Source organism: Muscardinus avellanarius, assembly GCF_963383645.1.
Source record: "Muscardinus avellanarius genome assembly, chromosome: 4".
In the NCBI taxonomy this organism is placed as follows: domain Eukaryota; kingdom Metazoa; phylum Chordata; class Mammalia; order Rodentia; family Gliridae; genus Muscardinus; species Muscardinus avellanarius.
Genome location: NC_137789.1, coordinates 130,458,127 through 130,483,857, shown reverse-complemented (window position 1 = coordinate 130,483,857; position 25,731 = coordinate 130,458,127). Strand labels below are relative to the sequence as shown.

Here is a 25,731-nt window from a genome sequence, read left to right as displayed (position 1 = left end):
ATTTGGGAGACAGAGACCAGAGGATTATAGTTTGTGGACAGCCTCAGCTACTTAGCAAGGCCCTCCGCAACTCAGTGAGACGCTGTTTCAAAATAAAGAATGAAAAATAGGGCTAGGGGTGTAGCTCAGAGGTAGAATGTCCTGGGTTCCATCCCCAGTACCACAAAAAAAAAAAAAAAAAAAGGAAGGAAGGAAGGAAGGAAGAAAAGAGATAAACAAGGAACCTGAGGCACAGAGAGATTTTTATGAGTTAGCCTATGTCACACAACTAGTAGAAAAAGAAGTGGAATTCAAATATTTGATTTCCCAATGCAGAGTTTTAATCAAATTGCTGCATAGTATCTGGGCCTTTGGCCTTGGTCTGAGCAGAGACAAAACAACATTCCTGCTAACTGGTGAGAAAGAGAAAGTTCCCAGTTTCTGGAGACAGACGGCAGGAAGGGGGCCAGGCAAGAGGCCCTGAGAGTGGATGGTTGTCACAAGCCCCAAAATCTGAACTTGGGGATCCTGACTCTGACTCATGCTGTTTCTAGTTCTCATGCTAGGGGGTCCCAGGAGAGGGGACATTTCCCCCTACCTGCCCACTCTACCCTTTGATGCAGGAGGATGGGCCCCAAGGGATGATGTTCTGTGCTGATTGTTTACCTGCATCCCCTCCTCAGCCCTCTCAGCCACCCATGGGACCAGCAACTCCATCATTTCCACTCAACAGACGAAAAAACTGAGGTCCAGGGAAGTGACTAGTAAATGCCAGAGCACTTTTCATCTCCTGGCCACTATAAACACTCCAGCGGCCACTCATCCTGTGGGTCATCATCTTCTCCTCCTCCTCCTCCTCCTCCTCCTCCTCCTCCTCTTCCTCCTTCTTCTTTTGTACTAGGGATTGAGCCCAGGGGCATCCTACCTCTGAGCTATCCCCTGGCCCTTTTTAATTATTATTATTATTATTATTTCTTTTTGGGAAACAGAATCTCACGAGGTTGCTGAGCACTCACCAAGTTGCTGAGGCTGGTCTCGAACCTATGATCTTCCTGTCTCAGCCTTCAAAGTACTGAGATTACAGGCATGCACCACCATACCTGACTATGCAAATTATTTGACTCTCCTCCCTTCAAAATGTCCCTTTCCCACAAACCTGGGCAGCCTTGTGACTCAATTGTAACTAGTAGGATGGCAGGAACAACATTAATGAATTTCAGGTTATGTCAGAAAGACAATCCAGCCTCTGCCTTGGTCGCTAGAGAATACGCACATCAGCCCTGAGCCACCGTGGAAGAAGTCCAGCTACTCAGAGGCCACCATGCTCCGGCTCACATCGAGAAGTCACTGAGGCACCCCAGTCAGCTGTTCTAGTCCTTGAGTTTGCCAGGCCCCAGACGTGGAAGAAATGAGCTTTTACATGGTTCCGCCCGAAGATGTCAAGTCAGCCTCAGCACTCAGCACTGTGCAGCTGACATCTAGACACCCTGGAGCAGAAACAGCTACTCCTGCTGTGCTCTGTCTGAATTCCTGCATGAGCTTTTCTGAATTTTACAGTGCCTTGACGTCCTGAGGCCTTGCAGTCTGGAGAAGGGAAGGCCTCTCCCAGGGGGAGCTTTTTCTTGGAGACGTGAACCCTGCTGGAGCCTGGTGCTGAAGAAGCCACGCTCCAGGAGCTGGGCCTGGAGGAGCCTGGGGAGAGGGGTGCCAGAACCCAGGAGAAGCCCCAGCCTCCAACTGCGCCTTGCCAGCACCCTCTACTGACAAAGCCAAGCATTGTGTCAATTGGAAAAGGGGGGGGGGAGCATTTCTAGGGTTTCCACTATCTTAGAGCACAACAAAGGGAGTGTTGCTGAGAGATGATAAATTGAGAATGCACACAGTTAACCCCTTTGGAGACTCAGCTTTCATATACACCATTCCCAGCTGGGCGTGGTGGCGCACACTTTAATCCCAGGGCTTGGGAGGCTGAGACAGGAGGATTGCACAGGTTCGAAGCCAGCCTCAGCTACTTAGTGAGGCTCTCAGCCACTTAGTGAGACCCTGTTTCCAAATAAAGTATAAGATAGGTCTGGGAGTGTAGCCCGGAGGTAGAAAGTCCCTGGGTTCCACCCTCAGTACCACACACACAAAAAAAATATACATCATTCCCTGTACATTTGAACTTCCATACAATAATGACACAACTTCATATTTCCATCTAAAGATGTACAACAGGGCCAGGCATGGTGGTGCATGCCTGTATTCCCAGTACTTGACACACTGATACAGGAGGACTGTAGGTTCGAGGCCAGCCTTAGCAACTTAGCAAGGCTCTCAGCAACCTAACAAGACTTTGTCTCAAAACAAAAAATAAAAAGGGCGAGAGTGTAGATCAGAGGTAGAATGCCAATGGGTTCAATCCCCAGTAACACACACACACACATACACACACACACACACACACACACACACACACACACACACACTACAACTGTCCTATAAATGAAGAGGTTTTTATTCTTATTTCCAAAATAAGGAGCCACACAGTTACAACTATCAAGGTATCACTGGCTATATTATGCAGTTATGGAGCTGGGAGTGTAGCTCAGTAGTAGAGTGCTTGCCTAGCATGTGTGAGGCCCTGGGTTCCATTCCCAATATTGTAGGGTGGGGGAGAGATGGAACCATGCCCACCTTACCCTTGATTTCTGGATCCATGTGTTCTGCCTATAGGGAATATAGCACCAAATAATGATTCAAAATATATATTGCATCTTCAAAGATTTGCTCATCCTTTTAGGGTCTTGTCCCTGAATAGCACTGTAATTGATTCTTCAGTAAGTCATCCCACCTTTCAGCTAGCCTAGCGACTTTTTGGTGGTAAAACTAAGTAATTGCATGAACGTGAGCCTGTTGCTATGAAATGAGTTCTTTGATGAGTATTGCCATGGAATATACTGGTATGATGGTGGATAGGCATTGTGTGAGTCCATGGATGGGGGTCCCAGCAGAAGCATCATGGGCAAGGAGGGCAAACCCATCTGCAGAATATGTGCCCACTGCAATAAAGACAAACCTCTGCCTCTTCATGATAAAAGAGGTTCAGTGAAATAAACTTACCCCAGGAAGCTGCCTGGTCCTTTTGGTGAGTGGTGTCATATTAGGGGCCTCTGCTGTTGGCTGACTGAGCACTCAACAGTACTGGTATCCCAGTCACCTCTGCTAAGGAGAAGTCCATGGAGTTAAACCCATGGGTAGCCTCCATCCCTGGGACCATAGCTATCCTGCTCATTGAAGAAGAACTTGGAAGGCCAGAGAAAGAGGCTGACTTTCAGTGCTGCGAATTCTTCTGCTCTTTTCCCCTGTCATAAATAGATTTTGTTTTTTGGTGGTGCTAGGGATTAAACCCAGGGGCATTCTACCTCTGAACTACACCTCCAGACTTATTTTATTTTTTATTTGGAAATAGGGTCTTGCAAAGTTGCAAGAGCCTGAGTTGCTTGAGGCTGACTTCAAACCTGCAATCTTCCTGTCTCAGCCCTCTAAGTACTGGGATTCCAGGCCTGTGCCACCATGCTCAGCCATATATAGATCTTGACCATTCTGACATTCCACAAACATCATGTGGTTATAGTAACAGTTATGCCAAGTTAGTCTGATAATCAGAAAATAACAACTACTTTAGATGCCTTAGTAAAACTTATGTGATTTGGAGGGTAGGAGATAAACCCCATAAAAGTTGAGGGGCTGGCCACTTGAGTGAAGCTGCCAGGGTATTCAGTAGCTTAAACCACGTCAGGATGGGCCTTCCATGGTGAAAGACACCTACACTTCACACGCTGCCGTGATTGCCAATTTTGAATTGGGATGAAAGCAAGAGAAAGCTTTGCAATAAGTCCAGACTGCAGTATAGTCCACTCTACCACGTAGGCCTTACGATTCAGCAGTTCCAGTGATCTTCAATGTCCGTGGCAAATAGGAATTGCTTACCAGCCACACCCTTCTCTTCCTATGACAAACAAGTTTGTTCAAGTATCAGATGGCAACCTGCTGAGTAAAAGTGAATCACGATTGGTTTCATGTAATTATGGCAACGTGACTCCCTTTTTTCAGTGATTGATTTAAGACTGAACATGTGACCGTTCCAGCTGATGAAATGTGAGAATAAATTTATTGGGCAACTTTGGTGAAAGATTGACCTCATTGCTTAAAAGTGATTCATAGACACTCTTAACAGAATGAGAAGTGAAAACACAGATTAGGAGAAAATATTTGCAAAAGACATATCTGATAAAGGACTGTTACCCAAAATATACAAAGAATCCTTAAAACTCAGCAGTAAAAACATGAGCAACCCGATTTTTAAAATGGGCGAAAGACTTGCACAGACACATCACCAAAGAAGAAGTACATACGACAAAAGAGCGTATGAAGAGACGCTCAACGACGTATGTCATTACAGAATGAAAAAGTGGAACAACAATGTGATACCACTGCACATCTATTGGAATTGGTAAAACGCAAAACACTGACAACATCAACTGTTGGCAAGGATATGGAGCAACAGGAACTCTCTTCCATTGCTAGCAGGGAAGCAAAACAGTATATTTGCTGTGGAAGACGGTGTAGCAGTTTCCTGTAAAACTAAACATACTCTTATTATATAATGATCCACAGTTGTGCTCCTTGGGAGTTAGCCAAATGAGTCGAAAACATGCCTACAAAAATTTCTGCCCAGTGATGCTTAGAGCAGCTTTATTCATAATAACCCAAACTTGGAAGCAACCAAGATGTCCTTGGTCATCTCACGGAGGCCCCAGTGACCACCTCCGCCAACAAGGCCTGCCTCCTGGAGTTTCTACCATTTCCTAGTAGTCCACAAGTAGACTTCACCGACAGATTAATCTGTTGATAAAGTTGGAGCCTTTGAAATCCAGTCACTTCCCACCTCTGAGCACTACGACACTGGGGACCAAGCCTTTAACTCAGGAGCCTTTGCAGGACCTTTCAGAGCCAAACCACAGCACGGCAAACTCTCCAGAGAGTAAGAAGATTCATGGTTGCCAAGAGTTAGGAAGTTGTTTTTTGTTGTGGTACCGTGGACTGAACCCAGGAGCATTCTACCTCCAAGCTATATTCCCAGCCCTATTTTTTTTCTTTATTTTGAAACAGGGTCTCACTAAGTTGAGGAGGGCCTCACGAAGTAGCTGAGCCTGGCCATGAACCTGTGATCCTCCTGTCTCAGCCTCCCAAGTACTGGGATTACAAGCATGCGCCACCACACCTGGGAAAAGGTTGTTTGTTTTAGTGGTACTGGCAAGAGTTTTTTTGTTTTTTTTTCCAGGTCTGGGGATGGAACCCAGGGGCATTCAACCTCCGAGCTACACCCCAGCCCTATTTTTTTATTCTTTATTTGGAAACAGGGTCTCACTAAGTTGCAGAGGGCCTCACTAAGTAGCTGAGGCTGTCCGAGAACCGCGATCCTCCTGTCTCAGCCTCCCGAATGCTGGGATTACAAGTGCGCCACCATGCCCTGCTGGCAAGAGTTTTAAAAAGAGGAAGAAGTATAGCAGATAATTTTTAGGACCATGAAAGTATTCTATATAAAACTGTAACAGGAGCCAGGCATGGTATAATCCCAGCATTTGGGAGGCTGAGACAGGGGGATCACAGTTCACAAACAGCCTCAGTTACTTAGTGAAGCCCTCTGCAACTCAGTGAGACCCTGTTTCAAAAAAAAAAAAATAGGACTGAAATAGGACTGGGGGTGTAGCACGGAGGTAGAATGCCCTTGGGTTCAATCTCCAGTTAAAAAAAAAATTTAGAATGACCATGATCATTTTCAAGAAAAACAGAATTGACGTACTATTGCTTGTCAGTGGAGTGTGAAAGTTCTCTCTGTTCTCATTAACACAGGACACAAGGCAATAAGAAGCCATGTGAACATGTCCCAGCACCACTGAGGGGCCACAATTGTCCAGCTGCCTGAACAGCTCCTGCAGGACAGGGAGAAGGAAGGGGCCTTTTGATGGTTTATCGTCTGTAGCAAGCTCATCTCCCAGTGTTCACATGTGGACAGGTTCTAGGACACCTGCACCTGTGGATGCCAAAATCTGTGGATGCCCAAGTCCTTTACATAAGCAACACAGGATCCCCAAGTCCCTTACATAAGGAACACAGGATTTTCATAGAGCCTTTACTTTCTTCTTTCTTTCTTTTTCTTTCTTTCTTTCTTTCTTTCTTTCTTTCTTTCTTTCTTTCTTTCTCTTTCTCTCTCTCTCTCTTTCTTTCTTTCTTTTTGTGGTACTGGGGGTGGAACCCAGGGGCTTTTCTACCTCTGGGCTATACTCCCAGACTTACTTTATATTTTATTTGGAAACAGGATCTCACTAAGTTGCTGAGAGCCTCACTAAGTAGCTGAGGCTGGCTTCGAACCCGTGCGATCCTCCTGTCTCAGCCTCCCAAGCGCGGGGATTACAAGCGTGCGCCACCACGCCCGGCTGAGCCTTTACTTTAAATTCTACATACTTTAAGTTATGTCTAAACTACTTATATTTAATGCTATGTAAATAGTTATTATATAGTATTGTTTAGGAAGCAATGTCAAGAAAAATAGCTGGGCATGGTGGCTCATGCTTGTAATCCCAGTGCTGGGGAAGCTGAGACAAAAGGATCATAGGTTCTTGGCCAGCCTCAGCTACTTAGTGAGGCCCTCTGCAACTTATTAATGCTGTGTTTAAAATTAAAGTATATGGCCGGGCGTGGTGGTGCACGCTTGTAATCCCCGCGTGTGGGAGGCAGAGACAGGATTATTGCGCAGGTTCGAAGCCAGCCGTGCTGGTTTAGGAGACCCTGTTTCCAAAAATAAAATGGGTCTGGGAGTGTAGCCCGGAGATAGACGGGCTTCCAGGAACCCCAGTACCACCAAAAAATAAAAAATAAAAAATAATTAAAGTTTAAAAAAAATCGGGGTGTAGCTTGGAGGTATAATGCCCCTGGGTTCAATCTCCAATACCAAAAAAAAAAAAAAAAAAAAAAAAAAATCTGAACATGCTCAATACAGAGGCAATAATTTTGAATATTTTCTGCCTGTGGTTGGTTGAAGCACTCAGCCTATTAAGCACTTAGCCTGTAGTACTTCTCTCAGCAACACTGAGAAGTAGGTCTGATAATTCCCATATTTAAAGTTCATATATAGCCGGGTGTGGTGGCGCACGCTTGTAATCCCAGCATTCAGGAGCCTGAGACTGGAGGATCGTGGTTCATGGACAGCCTCAGCTACTTAGTGAGGCCCTCTGCAACTTAGTGAGACCCTGCTTCAAAATAAAGAATAAAAATAGGGCAGGAGGTGTAGCTCAGTGGTCGAATGCCCCTGGGTTCCATCCCTAAACCCGCAAAAATAAATAAATAAATAAAAATAAAGTTCATATATATATTTATTTCTGCAGCGCTGGGAACAGAACCCAGGGCCTTGCACATGCTAAGCATATTCTTTGCCACCAAGCTACATCCCCAGCCTGACTAATCCCACTTTAAAGATGTGAAAGTTGAGAGCTAGAAAGGTTAAGGCATTGCTTAAGGTTGAACAAATAGAAGCCTTTTCTTAGACTTTACTTCCCATAATGGTAAAAATAGCACTGAGTTGAATCAGAGTGGAGCCTGAGCCAAAAGGGAAAATGTGTGCCCCTCTATGTACTTATCCAAATATCCTTCCATTTTGAACCAAGTGGAAAAAGTGTCTAAAAGCACTGCAACCAATAAGCGTGACTTCATTCAAAGCCCAGGGTTGCCGGGTTGGCTTGCGTGCCACGGTCAATCCTCATCAAGCAGCAATGGCAGTCTGCCGGGGACTGCTTGGAAATGACTGTTTCCATTACAAAACGATGTGGAGATATAAGACAAACACTAGCTGTCTTAATTTTAAATTTTGATATTTTTCTCATCAGACATTAATTTTGATTTTCTAAAATACTGCATTCAGATATTATTTATCTTAGTTACTGATTTTTTTGGTGCCCTTTAGGTTTTTGTGCCCAAGGAGAATTTCTTATTCACCTCACTTTAATCTGGGTCCTGGGAGCCGGGCATGGTGGCACACCCTAGTAATTCCAGCGCTTGGGAGGCTGAGACAGGAGGATCACACAGGTTCAAAGCCAGCCTCGCTACAGAGTGAGGCTCTCAGCAACTTAGTGAAACCCTGTTTCCAAATAAAGTATAAAATAGGTCTGGAAGTATAGTCCAGAGGTAGAAAAGCCCCTGGGTTCTACCCCTAGTACCACAGGGAAAAAAAAATCTGGGTACTGGGTAAGAACAGGTCTTAGCCTGAAGGACACCTGTATGTCACCAGGTGACGTTCTCCAGAGTTGATCCTCTATAAGCAGGGACCTGTTGATTGATGGTTATTGCCCCCAGGAGCCTCCAGAACTATTCTGTGGGTCCCAGATGACCCCGATCCTCGAGAGACCTTGTGTGGCCCACTCAGTTGTGGATGTACCCATCTTCTCAAAAGAAATATTGAATCAGAAAGCTGCAACATTAGAAATGTTTCCATTGTGTGGTAAGCACAGTCACATGTCTGCAAAAATGTTTGGAGACACCAGATATTCTCCACCCAGCCTTAGTCATATCTGACCCAGAAGCCGCAGGTTCCCAGTTCCTACCTTGGTATGCTTGCCTGGCTTGTGGCATCAAAATCCCTAGGCTCTCCAAGCACTGATATGCTGGGAGTTTGGCTTTCCTTTTGCCTAGGGTGTGCTCAGAAGCTCAGCCTTCTAGTTCAAGAGGCTGCACAGCCCCTCCTTAGCCAAGAAGTTGGCTGAAAGACTTTGCAGCAATACTTGGTACTGGGGGATTCAACCCAGGCACATACTACCTCTGAGCCACACCCCCATACCTTTTTTATTTTTTGTTTTGAAACAGGGTCTCATTAGTTTACTGAGAGCTCGCTACATTGCTGAGACTGTCCTTGAACCCTTGACCCTCCTGTCTCAGCCTTCCAAATAGTAGGATTATATGTGCGCACCATCATGCCCAGCTCGCGTTGTTCTTAACACTTGATGCTTCACAGAGGGAAGGAGGAAGGGAGGGAAGGAAGGAGAAAAGCAGAGAGAGAGAGAGAGAGAGAGAGAGAGAGAGAGAGAGAGAGAGAGAGAGAGAGAGGCAGACCTGGAGACCATGGGATGAGGAAGAACAGCTCCCAAACATAGTCTTCATCTTGCAAAAAGGAACCCAATAATCCCAGCATGCCAGCTTTTACTCTTCTCCCCTGGAACTTTTACAGAAGAAAAATCAAACTTATGAGGTCAGCTTAGAAATAAAAAAGAAGCAGGGATGCCGTTTATATCCAGACGCCCTTCCTGACCATTTCCAGACTAGTGCACAAACAAGACCCTAATGGACACTCTGCATCCACTCCTGACCAAGCTGGAGCTAGACTGACCTTCTAAAAATGCAAATTTGCCACCAGGATAAAATGAGTTAATATTTGTAAAGTGTTGGCGGGCAGTACTGGCGCACAGGAAGTGCTGTAGAACGCCTATTCAATAAGTACATGCATGCTGTTCCTTGCTCAAAGCCCTCCGAGGACAGCTGCGAACTTCACTGCCCGACTCTGCCGTCTGCTTCCCGCCACGCAGGCCTTGCCAGCACACTCCAGGCCTCCTTTCATTTCTTCAGAGCAAAGCTATGCCCTGGCTCTCGAAAGTGCCTCTCCTCTTCCTTAAACACTCTCCCCAGACCCATTCCTCACCTTTCTAGAAATCTCAACTCCTCCTTCATATCTCCCTTAGATGTGTGCTACTTCTTCCGCCTTCCTCTGTTACAGGGTGGGAGATCTTAAAATTATCATGCACAACCTCAGTGCTTGCGTATCTGCTTGGAAAGCATTCAAAGAGAAAGCACAATGGAGAATATGGGAGATTTATTTAGAGAAGTGAAGAGCCAGAAGAGCAAGGGTGTGAAGTGCAGGGACAGGGCCTTGCTGCAGGGGAGAGTCTGGAATGGGCCATTCCCAGCAACGGGAAGGCAGCCGGGGGCAAGAGGGTTATGCTCCTGAGAGGGTCTGGAGTGGTCTGTTTCCAGGTATGGAAAGCAGTGTGGAGTGGTCCGCGTGTTGGGTTTTACAGCCCCTCTGGAACCTTCTTTAGACATATGATATTGCATGTTGCACCTTAGTGCCCAGCATTGTAAGGGAGAAAGGCTCTGCAGGTAAACTTTCCAGCTCATTCCAGGCAACCCCATCTCCGTTCCCTTCCCACAGGGGAGAGGGTCAAAGTGAGTCTTTGCAGGTCCTGTCCATCCAGTTGACCCAAGCTGTCCCAGCTGACCCCATCTGCTAATATCTAGCTAGCTATCTAACACCTGGACCCTCCACAGGGAGCTTAGGGTCTTCTGTTTTACCCTCTTACAGAATAACATGGATCACAATGCTAAACGTTTTAGGTTGCATACATTTGCTTCCCTTAAGAGCAGAGGCTATAATTGTAATCGCCTGTCAAAGAACCCTGACAGAATAGGTCCCTAGTGAACGATATGGAAGAACAAACTTCTTCGTACTGTTTCCTTCAGGTAACTGGCCCAGGGTCACGCGGGCTGAGGAAGCCCACAGGACATCCTGGCTTTGAAGTCCATTCTGACTACTGCACTGGCGGCCTCTTCTCCCTCAAAGCTGGAGCCCAAACACAGGTGAGCTGGGAGACGGGAGGTGCGTTTTAGGAGCTGCCGAAGGCCGCGTACATCAAAGAAGCCGGCGCCGAGCCCGCTGGCTTCGGCCCAGGAGAAGGGGCATCGGTCACGTGTACCCTGCAGGGCCAGCAGCCGCCGCGCCCGGGGGCAGGAATGCGGCCCCGCCCTGCTCTCGCGCGGACAAAACCGCGCTGGCCCGGGACTGACGTCAATGAAGGGGGCGCCTCCCCGCACGTCGCGCGGGCGGGCGGGGCGGAGGGGAGGGCCGCGCGGACACGCCCCTCGCCGCTTCCCGGCGGCTGATTGGACTCGGGGAACTCCGCACCGGATTCTCAAGGCCCGCGGAGGGAAGGGGGCGTGGCGGGCCACGCCCTCTCCCGCTCTGCGGCCGCTGATTGGCCGGCCGAGTCTCCGCGTTCGATTTTGGAAGGCTCGCCCCGGAGCTCGCAGCACCGCTGGGGCCGAGGATTGGCTGTTCCGGGGCTCAGGAGCGCGTTCTCTGGAGGAATCTGACTGTGATCGAGGTGGCCCGGGGCTACTTAGGGCCCGCCGCGGGCAAGCAGGTACGTAGTTCGGCGGAGCGGGCGGGTCAGAGTCCGGGAGCCGCCGGGACGCGCACACAAGATCTACTTAGGGGCGGGTTGTGCGGAGCGGCCGCGTCTGAGCCTTGGGGACCGACCCATGCTGGGAATATCGCTGTGTGGCTTGGTCGGAATACCCGCTTTCAAGCCCTTGTCCGGCCCGCGATCGCCGCCCGGTCCTTGAGAGCACCTTCGCGCCACGAAGCCCAGCGCTGCGCACGCCCTTTCAAAAGGCCGGGGATGGTTTGGGGTGAGCCTGTCCCCCTCCCCTAGGTTTGAGATCTGTGGGAGCTGCGCATTAGCGCTGTACCTAGCCGCTCTACCTCCTCCTGGGGCGGTGGAGTACTGAGGGCGACGAGGCTTGCAAAGGAGTCTTGACTGGATGGCAGCGACTTCTAAAATCCGCAGAAGCAGACAGTAGGCTCCGAGAGGTTTCAGAACCTTCTGGGTCCTTTTTCTCTGAAGACCCCTCAGCTGTCTGGCAAGAGCAGAAATAACAGCGGTTGAGAGTGTGGGCGCTGGGGTCAGCCCGCCTGGGTTCATATCCCTGCAACATCATTTACCAGCTGTATGACTTTGGGCAAGTCACTTAACCTTTGTGAGTTCAGCTTCCTCCTTAGTGAAATGGAATCAACAATAGTGCCTCCTCATAGGGGTGTAGTGATAATTCCACCTCTCGTAAGGACTAAAAGTCTCTCTGAAGCGGGGCAGGGTGGCCCGTGCCTATAATCCCAGTACTTGGGAGGTGGAAACAGGAGGATAGCAGGTTCCAGGGTAGCCTCAGCAATTTAACAAGACCCTTAGAGATCCTGTTTAAAAATAAGGTTGGACTGGAGGTGTAGCTTGGGGGGTAGAATGCCCCTGGGTTCCTTTTCCAGTACTAAATAAAACAAAAGCCCCTCTAAAAGTGCTGTGTTTTATCCACGAGTGTAATCATAAAGCTATAACTTGAAAGTACACTGGTGGAGCCAGGCGTGGTGGCGCACGCTTGTAATCCCCGCGCGCTGGCTTAGGAGACCCTGTTTCCAAATAAAAATGTAAAAATAGGTCTGGGAGTGTAGCCCAGAAGTAGAAGGGCTTCCAGGAACCCCAGTACCACAAAAAAAAAAAAAAAAAAAAGAACACTGGTGGGTCTATCTTCCTTTGTCTTTGCTCAAGAGTGAAAGCCTCCGTTGGAGGATGCTGATGGAGGTGATAATGAAATGACCACGAGCCCATAATCCTGTTACTTAACAGCCTTCCCCTTACAGCTTTCATTCATTCAGCCAACCAACATAGAATACAGGGAATGTCTATTGTATGCCAGGTACCAGGATGACTGTTTATAAACTTTATCTCCCTTATCCCCTTAAAGATTATCTTTTCCTCTCCATTTTTTTTTTTTTTTTTTTTTTTTTTTTTTTTTTTTTTGGTGGTACTGGGGTTCCTGGAAGCCCTTCTACCTCCGGGCTACACTCCCACGGGCTACACTCCCAGACCTATTTTTTAACTTTATGTGGAAACAGGGTCTCTTAAGCCAGCGAGGCTGGCTCCGAACCAGCACGATCCTCCTGTCTCAGCCTCCCAAGCGCGGGGATTACAAGCGTGCGCCACCACGCCCGGCTTCCTCTCCATTTTGATGATGAGCAAACTGAGGGAGGGAACAACTGAGATTCATTCAAGGTCACCCAGTTGTCAGTAGCACAGTTTGAATTCAGAATTCTTGAACTCTTGAAAAGATTATTTCAGTAGTTTACTTCCAGGTTATGTCTGAGACTTGTTCTGGGGAAAGAGTACAGTTTCTCTACCTCCTAGGCACAGAAGTGGAGATCAGGCAGGTTGTGGAGCCCACACTGCCATTTAGACTGGGCTTCTCACTTGAGGAGCCCGAGATTCTGGCTGCTGTCCAGTGGCCTGTCTGTGCAGGGCAGCAGGCAAGGGCCAGTGAGTGTTGACTTGGGCTTTGGGCCAGAGCCTCCAGTTATTTTTCTAAGAGGCCTTTGGCCTCTGATTTGAGAGATTATTACTATCACCAGGGTTATTCACAGGGGACAAGCTGAGTAGGAGCTAGCTTACCCAAGAGTGCTCTGCCTCTCATGGTTACCTGCACCTCCCTGCAACCACAATGAGATACTCGCCTAGAATAGGTGTTGGGACTAACGTCATAGGTTACAAAGAATACTTAGTTATGCACCACATTTATATATTGCAAACTCACTGCTGGGTGAGTCACTTTTTAAATCTGTTCCTTTGTTAGAGCACTAGAGTTCTTACTGCCTGACTCAAAACAAGTTGAACTTTGTCATTTTCAACATTTTGATGTTTGCTCTTGAGGATGCTTTTTTTTTTTTTTTTTTTTTTTTGCGGTACTGGGGGTGGAACCCAGAGGCTTTCTACCTCCGGGCTACACTCCCAGACCTATTTTCTATTTTATTTGGAAACAGGGTCTCACTAAGTGGCTGAGAGCCTCTCTCAGTAGCTGAGGCTGGCTTTGAACCCGTGCGATCCTCCTGTCTCAGCCTCCCAAGCGCAGGGACGACAAGCGTGCGCCACCAGCCCAGCTAGAGGATGCGTTTAACCTCGTGTCCTGTCGGGGTATTTTGCACTTGGTCTTTGCTCACTTGTGCACAGAACCGTGCGTGTCTTCTTTCATGTCAGCTCTGAAATAAAAGTCATTTGTAATCTTTTAATAGCCCCGTGGTTTCAGTTTTCAGTTTTCAAAAGTACCATTGTTCAAGTAGACACTGACCTTCCTGGATGAAGGTTTTGTCCAGGAAATTAGAGGGAAAGTAACTACTGAACACATTGAATGAGGCAGGAAGTTTCTTCTGATAAAAGTGGGTTTGTTTGTGGTACTAGGGATTGAGCACAAAAGCATTTTACCTCTGAGCTACACCCCCAGTCCTATCTTATTTTTTTACTTGGAAACAGGGTCTTTGCTAGGTTGCCGAGTGTCTTGATGAGTTGCTGAGTCTGGCCTCAAATTTACCATCCTCCTGTCTTAGCCTCCCAAGTACTGAGTAAAAGTGTTTCAATTTACCATTTCATCCATTTCCCCAAAGTTTGCCCTCTAATACTGCCCAGTATGCTTGTATTTTATTCCCAGCCTCCCTCTGCTGTCTGAATCCCTTGTGGGACACAGAACTAAGAGTGAGGAGCCTCAAAATCTGTAGGTACCTACCCCTTCCGAGGTTCACGGAGAGTGTGGTTGAGGCCAGAGGCTCATACTCTCCCAGCTGGTTTTTCCTTTGTATGTTTATAACTCGGCTGGCTGGAGTCTGTCCAGTCAAAGCCCTGGAGCCCGGGCAGACCTGCAGAGTCCCCTGGCTAGAAAGTCGGGTCCCAAGCCATTTCCTCCGAAGACAGCTGATGCTATACAATCCTCGTTGCTGTTCTTTGCCTTGGTGGGGTGGGAGTGGAGTGGGGTGTGAAATTGCCAGCATCTGAGAGGAAGCCCATTGCCCCTTCTCTTACCACCCCAGGTCCAGCTTGGGGTTCTCCCCTAGGCTTGGTCACTCAGGTGCTCTTGAGCTGTGAGTTCTATGACCTCCACCAGATTCTGACCACACGGCTCCCAGTAGCAATATAGGGTCTGGCCTCCTCCAGGGGAGATTAGGGAGGGAGGAGAAAGGGGAGCTATTGATTGAGGAGTTTCTGGACACCTGAATAGCCAGGCCTGTCCACACACGCTGTGGGCCCTGAAGACAGGTAGCATCCTCCTCCTTCCATACAGACATATCCTCATCAGGGAGTCACTGACTCAACACCAGTGCAGGCCTCGAGACCACCCACCTGTTCTTAGAGCAGCAAGAGGGAGCTGGCCCACGGCAGTGATGGGCCTCACCATCCAGAGCCCTGTGTGCTAGGCTGGGCTGTAGTTCTAGATTTCTTTCGTGGAAGCTCAGGATTTTTTTCTAAAGTACCACCAGTTCCAGGCCGGGGGAGCCGTCACCCAGTAAACCACCTTGACCTCTCCCAGTAAACAGTCTTGACGCTGGCGCTGGCCAGCGGGCTAACAGATTTCATGACTCACCCTGTGGGACAACTCATTGTCCTTCCTTTCCCGTCGGGTGTGTTTGTGCAGGAGGGGAATTCTGCTTTGTGAATTAGGTAGGGATGGTAAAGCGCTCCTCGTGGGAGTGTGAAGAAATGTGCTTGGAGTTGCTTGGTTGGGCAGACAGCCTCACTGGTTTAAGTCATGAGCGTCCAGCCTGGAATCAAACCCTGGTTCTCACATCTTTGTCTCAGCTTCTTTTGTTCCTCTGTGCAGCGGGATGGGGATGACAGGACTTAATTCCTAGAATTGTCTTGATGAATAAATGGTATCAGCTGGGAATAGTGGCACATGCTTGTCATCCCAGCATTCGGGAGGCTGAGACCAGAGGATCACGATTCGCAGACAGCCTCAGCTGCTTAGTGAGGCCCTCCACAACTCAGTGAGATCCTGTTTCAAAATAAAGAATAAAAAAACAGGGCATGGGGTGTAGCTTGGAGGTCAAATGCCCCTGGGTTCCATCCCCCAAACCTGCAAAATAAATAAGTAGATGGTATCATACGCCTTGCTTGATACAGAATAAACACCCCATTTTTCTTTCTCATTATCCCAAAAGTATTCCTTGGTCACTGTCGTCTTCTGCTCACGGCGTGTTTATACCATCAGTTCTGGGGACACAGTTACTAGATTTTAACTGGATTCCCATAATGGTGCCTAAAAAGAGGCAGATTTTACAATTCCCATTTTCCAGTAAAAAATTATAATTTATGGAGTTAATTTATCTGGATGTCTTCTGTGGGCTGTTACTGAATCTTTTACAATAGAGTTCTTGAGACAAACTGAGGCAGGGCGAGTGTGGAAGTCACTGGAGTAATGAGGGTGGTTATTGAGGCCAGGTGGAGGGAAGGCCCGGCCAGGCAGGGAGTGATTCTGGGAGTGTAAATGGGGTGGAGATGACTCAAATTCTACAGAGAACAAAAGGCAGGTTAGGGCGAGGGATTCTGCAAGTGGGTTGAGGATATTAACCGGAAATACTTTTATTTATAAGGTTCTGTACTATTTGCCTCTTTTACAGTGAGTACAGAAATATCTTTACTTGGATATATTTTCACTTTGCCCCTTTGCAGTCGACTGCTGGTTGACAGCCTCCTCTGTGGGCAGCTGTGGAAGGAGGGCCCACCCAGGCCCTGGGGAAGACCAGGACCTGCAGGCCCCTTCCCACACCTAGGCCCGGGGCAGGAAGGGCACGGGGAGGGAGTAGAGGCTTGTCCCTGCTGGCTCTGGCCACACTGCTTGTCCCTGACCCAGCTACAAAGATCAGTGAGACCAGAGAGAAACATCTGCATTTATTTAGCTCTTATTGGATGCCTGATACCACCCTAGGCTCACTTAATCCTTACCACATTCCTGAGAAATGGGCATTATTGTCTGCATTTTACACTTACAGGGCTCAGGGAGGTTGAATAACTTGTCCATGGTTCCAGAGCTAGCAGGTGGCTGGGGCTGGGATTCATACTCAGTTCTGTGTAATGTCAGTTTTGGTCTTCCCTGTCTTCAGGCTGTTTTTCAATCCCATGTGGGTTTTGTGTGTGTGTGTGTGTGTGTGTGTGTGTGTGTGTGTGTATGTTTGCGGTATTGCGGATGGAACCCAGGGGCATTCTACCTCCAAGTAACACCCCCAGCCCTATTTTTTATTCTTTATTTTGAAACTGGGTCTCACAGAGTCGCAAGGGGCCTCACTAAGTAGCTGAGGTTGTCCACGAACTGCGATCCTCTGGTCTCAGCCTCCCAAATGCTGGGATTACAAGCGTGCGCCACCATGCCTGGCTTCCCATAGCTTTTTAAAGTTGTACTGAACACAGGGTAAGGTGGGGGTTTCTCATCTTTATTTAAAGTAATATATCCAGAATCAAGGAAGAGAATTTTCAGCTCCTGGAAATGATGGGAGACACTGACATGAAAACTCAACTTTTTCATATGTGCGTGTGTGTGCGCACGTGTGTAGTGCTGGAGATTGAACCCAGGGCACACCACCGGACTAATTTTTTTTAATTTTTATTTGGCAACAAGGTCTCACTAAGTTGCTAAGGTTGGCTTTGAACCTGTGATCCTCCTGTTTTAGCTTCTGAAATACAGGAATTACAGGCATATGCCACCACACCCAGCTCAAAAGCCTAACTTCTATTAAATTTTATCTCAAACTCTGTTTTTCACAGTATTTTCTAACCTTTATAGCCTCCCCACTCCCACCTCATGTCCTTTGGACTGTGGTTATAGCTGATGTGTCTATTTCATACTGTTTACTAAATTATATAGATTTGGTTCATCCCAAGGTCTTGAAGGTGAGATGATTCTTTTGCTTTACAAACTGAAAAGTAGAATACAGACTGAACAGCCCTTATCTGAAAATCTGAAATGCTTCAAACTCTGACACTTTTTGAGTGCTGATATCACAATGAAAATTTTCCCAGCATCAAACTTCCATGCACAAAATTTAAAACTGTATAAAATTTCCTTCAGGTTGTACATGTTAAGGAATATATGAAAACATAAATGAATTTCATATTTAAACTTGGGCTCTGTCCCCAAGATAATGCATCGTGCATACTTAAGATATTCCAAAGTCTGAAAATCCCAGGGATTTCAGGTAAGAGGTATTACTGCTCTCAGTGCTTTACGCCTCCATATGCCCCTACAGTCATCCAGCCATCCAGCCGGTACATGGTGAAGTGGGTTTCCAGGTCCACATCCCCCTTACCTCTGAGTGACACAGCCTGGACTTTCACACCAGAGACGTCTGATTCTAGTTCTGTTGTACAAACATGGGTGTCCCAACTCTCTGTTCCTCAGACTCTTCCTCTGTGAAATGAGGGGAATAAAAGTATCTATCTCATAGGGATGTTGTTTCTTAAATTTAACTACTGTTGTATCAATGAAGGGTCATCCGTGATAAGTGCTCAAAAATTTGAGCTATTACTTGGCATCCTATTGTCCTTGTGGACTGGAGAGTACTTTGTAAGTGCTTTGGGCTCTGCACTTATATATAATTTTGTGACCGTGGCAAGTCACAAAACCTGAGTTGCACTTCATCTGTAAAATTGGGATGAATGATAATTCTTTCTTCACTAGGAAATAATACAAGTATCTGACACATAAGCACTTAGTAAAGTTTAGCTGTCAATCTTAATACCATTTGTCCAAGGTACCCTGGGAAATCAGAGTGACTTTTAAGGCAAGACATTCCAACTTCAATCCTGAAAAATGGCAGCCAGAAGCCCTTGCATTAGTCAGGGCCCCCGCCTTTGTGAAGGGCCTGCTGATGCTTATGTCTCCACAGTTTATGTCCTCAGAGCACCCACGATGGGCACCCCAGCCTCTGTGGTGAGTGAACCGCCCCTGTGGCAGGCCCCCACTGAGGCCCGTGGCCGCAAGCACGCCTCTGCCAACATCTTCCAGGACGCCGATCTGCTGCAGATCCAGAACCTGTTTCAGCGCAGTGGGGACCAGCTGGCCGAGGAGCGGGCCCAGATCATCTGGGAGTGTGCAGGGGACCACCGAGTGGTAGAGGCCCTTAAGAGGCTGCGCAGGAAGAGGCCCCCGAAGCAGAAGCCCCCCAGCCACTCCCTGCACCACTGTGGCCGGCTGAGGTAGGTGCCTGGGACTGGAGGGCCGAGGGCAGGCACTGATGACGCCGGCTCTGCCACGTCCTGGTGTATAACCTGGAGCCAAATACATGGCTGCAGACTACATGCCACACAGTGCCACCCTTGACAGGCACCTAGAAGATTCCAACCCTGGGTTCTAGCAGCACCTCCTTGCTTTGCAGTGATTCTGGACCAGGTGGGAGGGAGTATTGTTTATAAGAAAAAATAATTGTTTACCTGTGGAATTTGTAATATTCAAAAGCAAGCCTGGTTAAAAATCTTGGCTGTGGGAGCATAGAGAATATACCACAGGAAATGTGCTGTGGAAGCCTCGTGGGTTCCCAGTTGTAGAAACTTGACCTTGAGACAGCATCTCCCCGTCATCCACTTCTCTGCCTGAGTCACCAGAGCCCAGGCTCACGTTGCCCTAAACATCGTGTCTTACAGTCCCTAGAACCCATGAAAACCGCGGAAAGTCCCCACCCTGTTCTCACTGTTAGCGCTGGCTTGTCATACGTTGTTCCCGGCAGAATCTTGGAACCCCACTCTCCACTGGCTGACACCGAGAGCAGTGCCACCGAGACCACCTCCAGCGAGCAGTATCACAGCCCCCAGAGGACAAGTGCCAGAGTCCGCCGGAACTGGAGGAAGCCAGGACCCACAGGTTACCTCCACCAGATCAGACACTGAGCCCAGGAGGGGCCGGGGACGGCAGGATCTCCCCAGGAATCACAGGGACTTTTGCCAAAGGGCTGGAAGGTGAAGAAGGGAGCCCAAGGCAGGCAGCCTTACACAGGTAAATGAAAGGAGGCCACTGCTGCTGGCCTGCTCCACTCATGAGACTGGAGGTTTCCACTGGGCTCTATGCCATGTGGGACCTATCTCACCAGTGAGGAGATGCAGTGACCGCTCCTGCCTCAGCCCTTTCCAACTTAACACTGTACTTGGGCTGCATGATATTCCCCTGGGAACCAAGCGACAGGCACCCAGACGCAGCACCTCACCACTTCTGCAACTAATCTTCTGGCTACTACTGTCACCCATGGCCTAGTAGCCTGCTCCACACGCTAATGCCCTCAGGCCAGCACGAGGAAACCATGGCTTAAGTGGTAAATAAAAGCATTTACATCAAGAACTGTGTGAGTCTTTCAAGAAGGGGAAAGTCACAAAATGGAGTCCTGGGAGCCAGAGGAGAAGGGACAGAGGTTCCCCAGAAGAGAGATCAGGACTGGCCTCTTTGCTTTCATACCTCACACCCAAAAGCCCTGTGCCCTAGCCTCCTTCTCCAGAGGCTATGGGACTGGAGACAGGAGGGTCCCTGCAGGCAGTCTGGGTCCACGGGGGTATGGGGAGGCTGCTATGGTCAGCCCACACATGGACACTGAGTGCTTGGCTGAGCCTGCAGTCAGCAGTGAGCTCTTCAGCCGGCTGCTTCATCCTGTGGGCCGACCTCAAGGTGACAACAGTGCGGCCAGTCACTCAAAAGCACCTACATTATCCTAGGTTCTCAGTGGTTAGAAACCTTGAGAAATGAGTTGTTCCTACTATTCTGGCTCCACCTAAAAAGCAGCACACCATGTGCTCATTAGCATTCTCTTCCCTGCCCACCCAGCCACCTGCTTGATTACCTCGAGCGGGCAGCCAGGGTTCAGTGGGGCAGTGGCGCCCTCTGGTGGCAAGAAGGGAAACCACTCTTACCTAAGTGTGCGCCCACATCATCTCCCAAACCCTTGTGGCTGGTGACTGGATTACAGAACTTGTTTGGCTTCTAGGAAGTTGTTAAGGAGGATACTGCACAGTCCCTTGCAGGGAAAAATCTCATAAAAGATATTAACATTTCTGCAACAAATATTCACACCGAGGAGGATATATTTTAACAGCAGCCTCACATCAGTGTGTGTGTGTGTGTGTGTGTGTGTGTGTGTGTGTGTGTGTGTAATCTCATAAAAGAGATTAACATTCCTGCAACAAATATTCACACCAAGGAGAATACAAATCAACAATAGCCTCACATCAGTACAGGCTTGGGTGTGTGCATGCATGCGTGTGCATGTCACTAGGGATGGAACCCAGAGGCATTCTACCTCTGAGCGACACTCCCAGCCCTATTTTAGTTTTTAATTTGAGGCAGGATCTCACTAAGTTGTTGAGGCTGGCTTTGAACCTGCGAGCCTCCTGTTTCTGTATCCCAAGTACTGGGATTACAGGAGCATGCCACCATGCCCAGCTCAGGCCAGGTTTAGAAATGAGTTATGAAAATACTCTTGATTTTCAGAGCACTAGGACTTTGGAAATAATCTTTATCTTCCTCTACCAGGAGGAAACAGTCCCATGAGCCATGGCTCTGCAGTTCCACAGAAACACAGGTTTCTTTTTCTTTAAAATTGCATTCTTCCTTGTCTTGTCTTCCCCCAAAGAGAACTGGACAGAAAAGGTCAGAATTGGACTTGTTATTCATACATTTGCATTGATTTAAATACATTACGTACCATTTCTACAGTGCATTAGAAGAATGACATGTGGGCAGCAGTACTCTCAGCCTAGCCGCTGGTCCCTGGTGTGGGGGACAGGACATTCTGGGAGTGCCACTAGAAGCCCACCCTGGCACTCAGGGCCCCCAGCTCTCCCAAAGTCCACATTCAATGCAACCTGAGTACAGGCTTCAAAGGAGAGAGGAGACAGGCCAGGAAAGGACAGCCCTGCACTCTTGCCCACCAGGCCTGGGACCAGATCCCTCTTCCACTGGACCCAATTTCTTCCTGACTGAAGCTGGTCTGACAGTACAGATGTGGCTGTTGAAGCATCAGCTCCTCTTCAGGCACCTCTGGCTGTTCCAACACCCGGGTGGGAAGCCTTGCCAACAGGTTCACATGAAGACATCTGTGGAGAGCTACGCACACATGGGTCCCTGCTGGCTTCTGGGGTCAGAAGGCAGATATTCTCTCAAACATGGTTCCCGAGGCCAAGTCCAGATGGGCTGGATGGGATTGTCAGGGCAGGGCAGAGCAGGGCAGGTAGGAGAGAGGTGCCTCTGTCCACAGGGCATGCATTTCCAGCACAGATTTCCTGTCAGCTGGGGAGAAGCCCAGGACAAGCTGGCTCCTGGGGGACTGGAATGGACGGGGAGCAGCCTGGCCCAGCTGAGGGGTGGCTAGGCACCTCTGCTCTGCATCCTGGATGGCAGGAGCTGGGCAAAGCAAAGGACACAGAGTCACAGTCCTCACTCCCTTTCTTTGGTTGTTTTTCAAACCTTCGAAATAGTTTCTGAGTCTGATTGACCAATCGCAGGATGCCAGAACCGTAAAGTGTCCACAGAACGTGAACATAGCTGCCCTTCAGCCCAGGTGGCGCCCTTTGTACTCCCTCCTGAGGCCATTCTTTGCTTTGGTGTAGAAAGGGCTCAAACACCTGGCAAGGGGGCAGCTGGAGAACACATAGAAGCAAGAAGGTGCACACTGAGCTGGGCAGGCACTGGGACAGTTTGAAGGCCTTCCCCTTTGGGCCTTGCCCTTCTCAAGAAGCCATGGAGAAACCAATGTAGGACAAGAGGAGCGAAGGGAAACTGCCAATTATGAGGCAGAATGCAAGTCCTGTTGCCCCCACATGCAGCAGTGGTAGCAGATAAAGAAGTTCAAGGACCAGATATCTTGTCTTCTAATGAGCCCAGACTACCCCCAGAACCCTCAGAGACCCATTCCAGGACCTGATTTGAACACCTAAGTCAAAAGCACTCAGGAAAAAAAATATTTAAAACAATATGGAACAAATTAGAGGAGGACTAGGAGTAAGGACGCAGGAAGCAAGGCTGGAGTAACTTCACCCCAGACCATTTACAGCTCCCAGCATACACAAGGGCCTTGGAGCCCCTTCACATGCTGGGTACCAACTTCCCATTCAAACAGAGACTCCTTAAGACTAGCCCCACCCGCCTCTGCTTGAGTGACAGGCAAGCTGCAGCAAGGCAGAGAGCAGAGAGGTTCTGGAGACCTAATGCAGAATCTCTGGGAGGTGCAGAACAAAAGCCTGCCTACTCTAAGAAGCTAACCTAGGAAAAGATTTGGCAAAAACCCCAAGGGAAGGTGTGGCTTCTGTCTGTCTCAGCACTGTGAGCCCCGGGTGGCCCTCTGACACAGCCCTGGTTCTCTGGAGTAAGCAACTACCAGGCACTCAAATGGCTGGGTCTATGCAAATTTAGGGCTGGATTAAAGGCTTCTGACATGAGAGGATCTGAGCTCTGCTACAAGCATTTAAATTTTTTTTTTGTCTTTTTTTTGTTTTTTGTTTTCTGATGCAGAATATAATAGGGAATTACAATGGAGCAGGGTGTCAAGAGGGAAGATTTTCTCAGCCTGCCACCAGGAGTACTGGAAGGAAGAGTTCCTCACCAGCCACCTGGACTCCTCTTGAACTCCAGCCTCTCCTCTAGGGCCTAGGAGTGCTCTTGTCCCTGACTGTGCTTCTCCCCATGGGTAGGAGAGCCCGAGGAAGGTGGCTGTGAGTGGAGAAGGAGGGCTGGTAAAGGTGCTGCTCTCCATAGGCTTCTCTGGCTCCCCGCACCCAGCTCCAGCTTCCTCCCAGCTCAAGTCTCACACAGTACTTCCTCTGCCTGCCTCCAGGGCTACCACCATGAGAAGAAGGGCTTCCGACTCTGAAAGCTCTGTGTGTAGGACTCGCTAGCAGACCGCTGGTGGGACCGGGCAGTCTCGACAATCACGGGTGGCATCTGGACGAGGTGCAGGGGACTCTTGTTGTCTTTCAGGGCCTGCGTCAGATTTAAGATCTGTAGTGAGAAAAAGGAATGGGTGAAGAAAGGCCTAGGGAGGCCAGCGGACAGAGCACTCCTGCAAATCAATAAAGAATAAACACACCAATGGAAAATCATACAAGTAGGGTATTTATAGAAGCGGGAATATAAATGGGAAGTAAACAGAAAACGGAAACCTTCTGAGGCATTCTAGGAATACAAATGGAAACTGGGCACAGTAGCATGTGCCTACAGTCCTAGCACTTGGGAGGCTGAGGCAGGAGGATCACTTGAGCCAAGTTCAAGAGACCCTGGTCTCAAAAATGCAAAAAATGAAAATAGATGCCTCCCATTTTTTGTACTTGCAGTTAGTAAATATAGAGAGAAGAGACTAAAAGGTGAGAAGAGTTAAAGAAACAGGCATGCTCCTGCATGACCATGGGGCAACCATTCAGACACACAAGCTGACAGTAAAAGTTTCCAAATGAACAGAACTTTGCTGGGCGTGGTGGCGCATGCTTGTAATACCCGCGCTTGGGAGGCGGAGACAGGAGGATTGCGCTGGTTCGGAGACAGCCTCGCTGGCTTAAGAGACCCTGTTTCCAAATAAAAAATATAAAAAAAAAAGGTCTGGGAGTGTAGCCCGGAGGTAGAAGGGCTTCCAGGAACCCCAGTACAAAAAAAAAAACAACACAAAATGAACAGAACTTCTAACTCAGCAATTCCATTGTTAAGGAATAGGAAAATAATCATGGATATGCACAAAACATTCAGTTTCCAAACAAAATAAATGTTTTTTGTTGTTGTTGTCATTTTGCAGTTCCAGGGATTAAATACAAGGCTTTGCATATGCTAGGCAAATGCTCTATCACTGAGCTACATCCCTGGCTCTTTATTTTATTTTGAGATTCTTGCTAAGTTGCCCAGGTTGGCCTTGAACTTGCAATCCTTCTGCTTCAGTTTCCTGAGCAGCTGAGATTACAGGCATGCATCGCCATGCCCAGTTGCAGTATTATTTATCACAGTGAAAAATGACATAAATTGATAATTAGGGGATAAAAAAACAATTAAAATATATAGAGAGAGGTGGGTGCAATGGCACATGCCTGCAATATCAGTGATTTGAGAATTCAAGGCCAGTCTAGGCAACTTAGTAAAATCCTTTTTCAAAGCAAAAAATAAAAAGGGATAGAAGTGGAGCATGGCAGCACACGCTTGTAATCCCGGTAGTTGGTAAACTGAGACAGGAGGATCACAAGCTAGCCTCACTACTTAATGAGGCCCTCTACAACTTAGTGAGATTCTGTTTCAAAATAAAGAATTAAAAAATAGGGCTAGGGAGGGTGCAGCTCAGAGATAAGACTGTCCCTGGGTTCAATCCCCAGTACCAAAAAAAAAAAAAAAAAAAAAACAGAAGTGAAACTCAGAATGCCCCTGGATTCAATCCCTAGTACTGAAAAAAAAATTTTTTTAATGTATGCATATGTACACAATGTTGCAGAAAGAAAAGAAGAAAAGGTGCCAGTATCAGACTATGATCCCACCTTTGTGGGATTTTTTTTGTACTGGAGATTGAACCCAGAGGTGTTCTACCTGAGCTACACTCCCAATCCTATTTTATTTTTTATTTTGAAACAAGGTCTCACTAAGTGGTGGAGGGCCTCACTAAATTGCTGAGGCTGGCCTCAAACCTATGATCCTATCTCAGCCTCTCAAGTATGAGATTACAGGTGTATGCCACCTTGCCTTTCTAGTAACCCCATATTTATTTATTTATTTATTTATTTATTTATTTATTTATTTATTTTGTGATACTGGAGATGGAACCCTGGGGCTTTCTACCTCCGGGCTACACTCCCAGACCTATTTAATATTTTATTTGGAAATAGAGTCTCACTAAGTTGCTGAGAGCCTCACTAAGTAGCTGAGGCTGGCTTCAAACCTGCATGATCCTCCTGTCTCAGCCTCCCAAGTACTGGATTACAAGCATGCCTGGCTCCCACCTTTATTCTCTAAAATTCCATCTTCCTATCTACTTATCTGCTTAGAAGAAAAAAAATGTATGGAAGTTGGCAGTACATATCTGTCTTTCTAGGAATTGCAGGTGAGTTTTTAATTGTTCATACAGAGACAATGTTTGTACTG

At 47.9% G+C, this 25,731-nt stretch overlaps 2 protein-coding genes across 3 annotated transcripts in view; one reads left to right on the top strand and one right to left on the bottom strand.

The window, feature by feature from the left end:
- Window positions 1-11,112: 11,112 nt before the first annotated feature.
- AVPI1 (arginine vasopressin induced 1) lies at window positions 11,113-19,532 on the top strand (the record flags this gene model as incomplete). Of its 2 annotated transcripts, none has more annotated exons than XM_080693688.1 (3): window positions 11,113-11,207; window positions 18,536-18,845; window positions 19,373-19,532. In XM_080693688.1, exons 2-3 carry the CDS (start codon window positions 18,559-18,561, stop codon window positions 19,530-19,532), a joined length of 447 nt encoding a protein of 148 aa, XP_080549814.1. In that variant the 5' UTR covers window positions 11,113-11,207; window positions 18,536-18,558. The 2 variants fall into 2 exon arrangements, with proteins under 2 accessions (XP_080549814.1, XP_080549813.1); XM_080693687.1 differs by lacking the exon at window positions 11,113-11,207 and adding an exon at window positions 11,451-11,475.
- A 3,928-nt stretch (window positions 19,533-23,460) lies between these two features.
- Window positions 23,461-25,731, bottom strand: part of PI4K2A (phosphatidylinositol 4-kinase type 2 alpha) — a gene marked incomplete at both ends in the record, with an annotated part of 35,070 nt that continues 32,799 nt past the window's right edge. The window contains one exon of the mRNA XM_080695083.1: window positions 23,461-23,622. Coding sequence (XP_080551209.1) covers window positions 23,461-23,622 — 162 coding nt within the window. The remainder of the gene's footprint in view (window positions 23,623-25,731) is intronic.